This window comes from Bidens hawaiensis, unplaced genomic scaffold (genome assembly GCF_021521415.1).
Source record: "Bidens hawaiensis isolate Kalapana, Puna unplaced genomic scaffold, B.hawaiensis_p1.1 tig00044604_1, whole genome shotgun sequence".
NCBI lineage: Eukaryota > Viridiplantae > Streptophyta > Magnoliopsida > Asterales > Asteraceae > Bidens > Bidens hawaiensis.
The window spans coordinates 79,572-87,877 of NW_027497905.1; the positions used below are offsets into that span (position 1 = coordinate 79,572).

At 34.0% G+C, this 8,306-nt stretch overlaps 2 protein-coding genes across 2 annotated transcripts; both read left to right on the forward strand.

The window, feature by feature from the left end:
* The first annotated feature begins 488 nt into the window (after nt 1–488).
* On the forward strand, nt 489–4,720 carry LOC143595050 (FKBP12-interacting protein of 37 kDa-like). The gene is made up of 14 exons (XM_077074192.1): nt 489–589; nt 670–712; nt 791–852; nt 2,005–2,072; nt 2,181–2,217; nt 2,314–2,398; nt 2,505–2,569; nt 2,661–2,738; nt 3,170–3,217; nt 3,468–3,521; nt 3,745–3,906; nt 3,999–4,068; nt 4,202–4,257; nt 4,368–4,720. Exons 1-14 carry the CDS (start codon nt 563–565, stop codon nt 4,530–4,532), a joined length of 1,020 nt encoding a protein of 339 aa, XP_076930307.1. The 5' UTR covers nt 489–562; the 3' UTR covers nt 4,533–4,720.
* A 914-nt stretch (nt 4,721–5,634) lies between these two features.
* LOC143595058 (uncharacterized) lies at nt 5,635–7,835 on the forward strand. The gene is made up of 3 exons (XM_077074197.1): nt 5,635–5,883; nt 6,592–6,855; nt 6,957–7,835. The coding sequence occupies exons 1-3, from the start codon at nt 5,683–5,685 to the stop codon at nt 7,500–7,502; spliced, it is 1,011 nt and encodes a 336-aa protein (XP_076930312.1). The 5' UTR covers nt 5,635–5,682; the 3' UTR covers nt 7,503–7,835.
* Nucleotides 7,836–8,306: the final 471 nt, after the last annotated feature.

Below are 8,306 nucleotides of genomic sequence, written 5' to 3' on the forward strand. Positions count from 1 at the left end.
GTACTGAAAATACCATTACTGATTTTCACAAATTCTTGGTATCGGTACCAAAAATATCGTTACTAATTTTTCCAAATTCTTGGTATCGGTATCGAATATACCTATTGAATTTTCCAAATTCCTGGCACCGATACCCAAATCAAAATTCGGTTCTACGGTAATGAAGGCAAAATTCAAGAAATGCCTGTACCGGTACCAAAAACTCATAACTTGATCAACTTCAATATCGACGCAAGTGCCCGTTTTGCTCATTCATAACCCAAGCCTACAAAAAGAAAAACCCCTATCAAAACCACACGCGTAAATCAAAATGATTTTATGCAATTCAGCTCCAATTTGATTTTCGGTTTATTAAAACATAAACCGCTACCGCTACCGATACCGGAACAGGAACCGGAACGGGAACACCAGTGATGGGTTATTAGAATAGAATGTAAAATCCATAAAATAACTGATTTGAGTCACGAAGCACAAACACAAAACCTAAGAGGCCGGTGGTTAGTGTCGAGCTGGTAATTAGTAGCGGTACATCAAGTAAACTTTCGAATTGTTGGTAACACCTATGGCATCTCGTGCTCACATAGACGACGTAAGTGTCATTAATTTCTAGGGTTTCTATCTCTTAATTACTTCTTCATTTTCCTAATTAATTATTAATTGCAATTGCAGGATGATGAATTCGATGGGGATTTTACCGGAACCAGGCGTCCAGGTTATTATTATTAATTTCATCTTAACTTAAATCATCATTATTTTTCTTTTAGGTTTTGATTTCGTAATATGATTTTAGGCACTAAGAGAGGATTTGCAGATCTTGATGATGATGAAGACGATATATTTGGCTCCAAAAAGGTTTTATTATTGCTTATATTATATTCAACCTTAACTTTGTGTGTATGTTATTAAGAGCCCTAAAGCAGCAACCTTCTTGCTAACTACACATTAAAATTATTATACATTTTGTTTCCAGCTTTTCATACCGTAATGTTAGCAAATGAACAACTTAGACTTGGACCGACAACCTTGAGCCTTCTAGGTTCTACTACAATGACCATAAGACGCTAAAACGCTGTGTTGAAACGTATACTGCCTTAAGTAGTTAAGTGTATGAATATCCTTGAATGAAATGGAGAATATTAGATCATTCTAGACCTAGAGCATCTTACATAAAGCACGTTGTCAACTAGCGTTGTGCCTTCTGTCTCAAGTTAAATTTTATAATACGATTTGTTTGTAGCCAGTTTCTTTTAGTTACCTTTAGACGATGTTACTTCGTATGTTTGTAGTTTTATTGATTTTTATTTGCTTTACAATTTAACATCTACTACAAGGGTTTACTTTCTCATGAAAAACAGTTATTTCCACAATCAGTTTTTATATGCTTTAACAGATTAATATCTACGTACTTCCACTGAAACATGGTTTAGTACCTGAATATTTTCGTGATTGATGAAGTCCTTAAAGTTCGATTATGTGGTTTAGTCCTTCGATTTTTTCAATAAGACATATAAACATTAATGCCTCAACTTGTAAATCAAAGACTAAGTTTTTGAGGAGTTAAATCACTCACAACAATAATTTTTTATATATTTCTGAATAAAGAGTTAAACTTGTAAGGGTTTATGACGAATAATTTAGAGACTAAATTGCATTTTCAGTGAAAAGTTTGCAGGGTGTTTTTGACGATGACTCTTATTTTTACTTAAAAAACATGAACACTCGTGATATCTGTTAAAATATATTTACATGTAATATTTCAAGAGGTTTTTTGAATTTAGATCGTTGTGAAAATTGTTTGTCAATATAAATTCATCAGCACGAAATGGTAAAGGTTTCCATTTTTTTGTTTTTGAACAAACAATCATATATTTCAAATTATATGGTATATAAGACTTGTCACCTAAGAAAACATTTTATCTTTACATTTCGTTATATAATTTTCGTTGTCAAATGAGTGTTATTTTGATTATTTTCGTGCTTATTACTGCTTTGTTTTTATCTCAGGCTAACTCAAAAGTAGAAGAAACTGTACCAGGTGTGACTACTGGGATGATTTTATCACTTCGTGAGAGGTACTGTTAGCGGATATAGATTATATCCTTTTTGAAGTACTTATAGTTGGATCATAATTCATGCATAAGCCAACCCGTTCACATCTTTCTATTTGTTGTCTTTTGTAGTCTCCAGAGCTGTAAGGATAATCTTGCAACATGCCAAGTATGTATGATGTTACTTTTACACTTGTTCTAAATGACCTTTTAGTCTTCAAAATCCTCATGGTACATAAGATTAAAGTGCTGATATTGTTTTCAGTTAGAGCTTGAAGCTGCAAAGTCAGAAATTCAAAAATGGCATTCTATATATCAGAATGAGTCTGCTACAGCAGGCACATCAGTTGGTTGGTTTCTGTAATACATATTACTATCATTTTAAAAATAGAACACATAACATATGATTTGTAATTATAGTTGGGTTTATTGATATATGAACCATTTTCCATGTAGAACCTAACGCTGTTATCGGTTATCTCCACGATTTAAAATCTTCAGAGGGAACACTCAGAGAGCAGGTTACATAATAATGCCTTTGTTTTAGTCATGAAAGACCAATCTTGACTTTTGAGTTCTAATTGACATTATATATTGTATTCTTGTTTTCAGCTAGAAAAAGCGAAGAAAAAGGAAGCTGCTTTTATAGTAACCATTGCAAAACGGGAGCAGGAGATAGCAGATTTAAAGGTATAATTTTTTTCAGCTGTGAATATATAATGGACTTATATAATTATATTCACAGGTTATGTAATAATTGATCTCGTATCGCCACTATATCTACCAATTTATGTTAAACGATTGGCGCTCTTATTTGATTTTCTAGAGAGTTTTGTTGGGTTATTTCAAAAGATATTTTACTGGGTACTTTCACTTAGGGTTGTGCATGAGACCCAAAAAAACCACCGTAGCCAAAATAACTGAAGCCAAAAAGTCATCATTTTGGCGAATTTTTTTTCTTAGCTAAAAATTTTCAAGCCCAAATGGTAAAACCGAAAAGGCCGAAACCAAACGCTTCTCAAAAACTGAAGAAACGAATTTTGGGTATTTGGTTTAGTTTGAGGCACACCCTGGCCTTCTTCACTACCCGCCTAATTGCTATTTATGTTCAATTATTTCAGTCTGCAGTTCGGGATTTAAGATCACAACTCAAGCCTCCATCGATGCAGGTATGTCATTGGTTATTATAATATCTTATTATCTCTAAAGCCAAAATGAGGTACATTGTGTCCAACTTTGTAATTGTACTCTTTTAGTGTTGGAGTGAACTAGCTGCTTTCAACTTTCATAGCTGACATGACTTTATATAATGTCAGCTGCAGTAATGATTAAACCACACTAGAAAAGCTGAAATTGATTATCTTTTTTTAGTTATTTTATTGACTTTCTTGGTATGGCGTTTTGTGAAAATTTTTGCAGGCAAGAAGACTGTTACTTGATCCAGCAATTCATGAAGAGTTTACACGTTTGAAGGTAAATGGATCAAGCGCCTAGGTGTTTTTGATGAAATTGCATAACCATTATGTAAATTAAAATCTTTAAAGTTATTTAAATGTTCAGTATAAAACTGATGTTGAACGATGAAGCTGTATGGAACATCTTAGTAACATAAATTTACTGCCAATACAAGTTAATTAAGTAAAGATACAATTATTACTGTGTAAGGTATTTGTAGTTAATGTTATCATGATTTCAGAATTTGGTAGAGGAAAAGGATAAAAAAATAAAGGAGGTGCAAAATAATATTGATGCGGTTAGTTTCACTCCACAAAGTAAGATGGGGAAGATGTTAATGGCTAAGTGCAGGACTCTGCAGGAGGAAAATGAGGAGATTGGAAATCAGGCTAGGGAAGGAAAGGTGATACATTTTGTAAAAAAAGATTAAATTATTTAGAACTAAAAGGTTCTCATCAAATATTAATGATTGATTCACATTGTTTTGCCTTGCAGATACATGAATTATCAATGAAACTTGCTTTGCAGAAATCTCAAAATCTGGAGCTCAAAAATCATTTTGAAGGTTAGTTTTCTATTTCTATTTTTAATATGGACATTAAATTTTCTTTTTCTCTCTCATTTTAAGACCACTTATATTATAAAATTAAGTCTACACTAAATGTTAATCAATGTTGTAATCATATTTGTTTATGCAGGACTTAGCAAGCACATGGAGGGATTGACAAACGAAGTTGAAAAATCAAATGAAATGGTTTGTTTTCCTTGAAACCTTTGTCGATGTTTAATGAAACAAGACTTCTGTACTGAACTTAATTATATTGCACCAAAAAGGTTAATTAACATGTTTTTGGTTTGTTGCAGACACTAATATTGGAAGAGAAGCTAGAAAACAAGGATGCGGAGATCCAACGATTAAAGCAGGAGCTCGAACAGAAGCAGGGCAAAGTAGTAACTAAGACAGTAGTTTGTGACAAAGATGATGAGGAAAACATAAACCCAATGGACACTGAAAATGAGAAATTGTAAACACACAATCAACTTTGCAGTTGTGTCTGTTTAGTTTTCTTGTTTAAAAAGTCCCGCCAAACATCATGCTATGTGGTGAACGTTTTTCTTCACAAAAAACCAATATTCGTGTATAACGCTCTGTTTATTATGTTTTGTTTGAAGTTTGGTAGTCATTTAGACACAAATGGGGTTAAGCTTCGGATATGTTCATGGTCATTCATTGAAGTAACTTGTTCTATGGGTGCTTATACGTTTGACTATTTTGTTGTTGCGTTGAGTTTAAATGTATCTGTGATGTCACGGTTTCTCATGGTCATGGGTTTGGTTTTGTGGATGTTTCTTATACCTATTCAAAATGAAGGGTTTTTGGTTTAAAAACTCTCCTGTATCATACCTGACAGAATATTGCACTTAATCCTGGTTCTAACATAAATAAGCAATAATAATGTGTGCTATAATGAAGTTTGGATAATGACTGATATGATGCATGTTTTTTTTCATTTAAAACTTAGATGTTATTATAGATTGTGCTTGCTTTTACTTCAAACGTTTGTAATAGGCTTATGTTTGCGAGCGCGCAGACATAAGTCTCTGAAGACTTTTTTTTTTAAGATTTGAAAACTGTTTTTATAGTCTTAAAACACTCAATGTCCAACACCACCATCACCAACCGTGCGGCACCCCACCGCCACCACCGCCGTCCACAATCGTCTACCACCAATCGTCCACCACCAATCACTTTCATAGTTCATACACCACCACCAATTATTTTAGCAGTCTACAAACGTTAAATGACTTCTATCTACTGTGATATATATATGATATGTAACTAATTTTCAGCTCATGCAGACGATATCCAGTTTATAAAACAAACAATATTATATTTTCAGATTACAGAATTTTAGACCATATTTTCAGTTGCAGACATGAAATCAGATTGCTGACAGTTTTTTTCAGCAAACAATTTAATAAACGTAACCCGTGAAAATAAAAACCGGTCTTTAATTAATCAAACCGTTTACGGGCCGGATAACATCATCATCACTGAAACTGAAAGAACAGCAGAGAAAGAGTACAGATAGAGCAGTAGAGACGCTAGCTAGCGACAGTCAACGACCATGATAAGGTAACTGTTTGATCGGAAGTTGGATTGGGTAAGTAAAGTAAGATGGAACATTTTAAATCTCGAAGCAACGATTACTTTCACTTCACAAACCCTCATGATAATATTAGTGACTTGGATGATGATGATGATGCATCACAATACTACGATGATGTTGATGATGATGATGATGATCGCAGCTGTGATTTTAATTTCCACACGTATCGTACCCTCGGGATTAATCGATCAGCACCTACTAATCCGCAGGTAAAATATAATTAATAGTTCGTATATGTTCTTTCATAACTAATTTTCGATTCTTACTAGAATTAATTAACTTATATAATGAAGCAAAATAAGTATGTAACTCATGAACCCTAAACTTGAGTGTTGGACACTCAATTTTAAATCTAGAGTTGATACCAGGCCCTGTTTTCTCCCGGTTTTCGGGTTTCGAGTATTTGACCTGGAAAACTAAAAACTATAAAGTGAACTTTTTTTGACCGAAATTGAAAATATATATGAATGCGATTGAACAAAAGCTTCTAGAGTCAAACGGACTTGAAATCGATCGAATGAATAAAACTTGTAGAGTTGTTGTCGAAGAGAAGTTGAAAAGTGTAAAATTTGTAGAAATAGTAGAATAAATAAGCAATTAGAGTTTATAAGTAAAGCACCGATATAACTTGAAATCAATGGTACGCCAATCGAAGAGTATAATGAATTTGTGATGGAATACTAAACAAATGAACACACACTATTAGGGTATAAAATGCAGAACGGTTTTTCGGGTAACCTGAGAACATGAAACGAGTAACCAGTAACTGAACCGAATTTGAACGGTTCGGGTAGCGTGAATTTGGGTTCCATGGATACGACTTGGTTTGGGTTCTTGGTTGCGAATAAAAGTGGCAGGCGTATTTGAAGCTCATAAAACCTAAAATCCAACTTATCTGGTATTGGTTTATTCTACAGATAAGTGGTGTGATGAACCGGAATGATACTGTTCAAATTGGGGCTTTTGACAATGAGGCATTGCTATGTAAATTAGACGATACAATGAAGAACATATCTGATAAACTTAACCACAAAATTGAAGGTATTGGCACACGAATCTCTCACCTTGAGGATGAAACTTGCAAGCTTGATAACTATGTGGAGGATGTGAAGAACTCTGATGAACGGTATCACGAGACGACTCACAGAAAACTGAGGCGAATGCAGAGTATTTTACAAGAGGTTTTGATTACTACATACTTAATGTTACAGTTTCATTTCATATTGGTTTCATAAGTATATGATTTTTAATATTTTTGTTTAATTTGTATAATTTGTCTCAGGTGCAAGATGGCGTTTTGTATTTGAGAGATAAGCATGAAATAGCTGAAACACAACTTCAGCTTAATATTCTTCATGGTTCAATGAGGGACAAAATTAATATTGCTCCACGGTCATCTTGTAATACACCAATGTATAACCGACAATCAAACGAGTTCGATTTGTCACAAGCTGTTTCGTATCATCCAGTAGTCTTTCAAGCTCATGAACTTACAGCTCAGCAATACGCCATTCTGCCACATCAGCAATCCCACACACCTCCCCAACAGAAACCAGACCTTCAGTTTCCACATTTTGCATATACGCCTGAATTTGCTAGTTTTTCCAATACTCGCCTTCATGGTGAATTGTCATCTTCATATGAAACTTCACATGTGAAACCTGTTGAATCGTTTCTGCATCGCCAAGAAGAAAGTAGTAGAAGTAATTACATTAATACCCCTGTAGCCCAAACACTGCCTCATGCGTTACCAACTGCCATTGATGTGATAGAGGGAATCAAGATCCGACGAGAACGGGGATACATTTCCAGTAGACGATGTAGTTGACATGGTCACAGGAATGGGTTTCAGGCGGGACCTTGTAAGAGCTTGTGTGAGAAAACTGACTGTCAACGGGTCTCATGTGGATCTCAATTCAGTGCTTGATAAGATGATGAACAAGTGAAATGACATCCTGGTAACCCGTTCTTTTTAGCTATTAATATATGTTCCATAGGTTCTATATCATTTGTATAATTACAAATGATCTGTGAATAATATAGCGGTTGCATAATCATGTAATAGTTTATCGTCACCTGTGAATAATCAATAATGTAATTTGCTTAACGGTCGTGTGACTGTACATATGATTATTTATAAAAGATCCAGCTTTATTTATCACAGGATAAGATTATTGAAATCCAAATCTCTATCTTTGACACAAGACTTAATAAGTTAATTCTTTGAGTGATTTTGTGATGAATAAACAGACAAACTATATTTGTGTGTTTGATAAATAATAAAGAAAGATGGCATAAAGAAATGTGAGTGTAAAAAAGGTGTTTTGTGATGATGTTATATAGTTGACATAATAATAATGTATGAACATGAAGGGTCACTTTAAGGATGTATGTGTGAGTGGATCTTGCTTTTAGTTACTTATTATAGGGTCAAGACATGACCCCTAAATCAAGACTTGTATCTTGAAAAGATTGTGCAATCTTTCTTCTTTTCCAATCTCTCACTTTTTGTTTCAAGATTGAATCTAGAAAAAGGGTATTATGCCACTACTCAAGGTCAGCAACCTGTAGTATTTATGCATTCCAGCTTATATTATTCTGCTGCACTACAATTAATTTGTAGCATTGCTGA

Excerpts from the sequence above, each read along its gene's own strand:
- LOC143595050 (XM_077074192.1), top strand. The coding sequence starts at position 563 with ATGGCATCTCGTGCTCACATAGACGAC. Across the intron at positions 3,522-3,744 it reads AAGAGTTTACACGTTTGAAG|AATTTGGTAGAGGAAAAGGA; the intron begins GTAAATGGATCA and ends TCATGATTTCAG. Across the intron at positions 4,258-4,367 it reads TTGAAAAATCAAATGAAATG|ACACTAATATTGGAAGAGAA; the intron begins GTTTGTTTTCCT and ends GGTTTGTTGCAG.
- LOC143595058 (XM_077074197.1), top strand. The coding sequence starts at position 5,683 with ATGGAACATTTTAAATCTCGAAGCAACGATTACTTTCACTTCACAAAC. Across the intron at positions 5,884-6,591 it reads CAGCACCTACTAATCCGCAG|ATAAGTGGTGTGATGAACCG; the intron begins GTAAAATATAAT and ends TTTATTCTACAG. Across the intron at positions 6,856-6,956 it reads TGCAGAGTATTTTACAAGAG|GTGCAAGATGGCGTTTTGTA; the intron begins GTTTTGATTACT and ends AATTTGTCTCAG.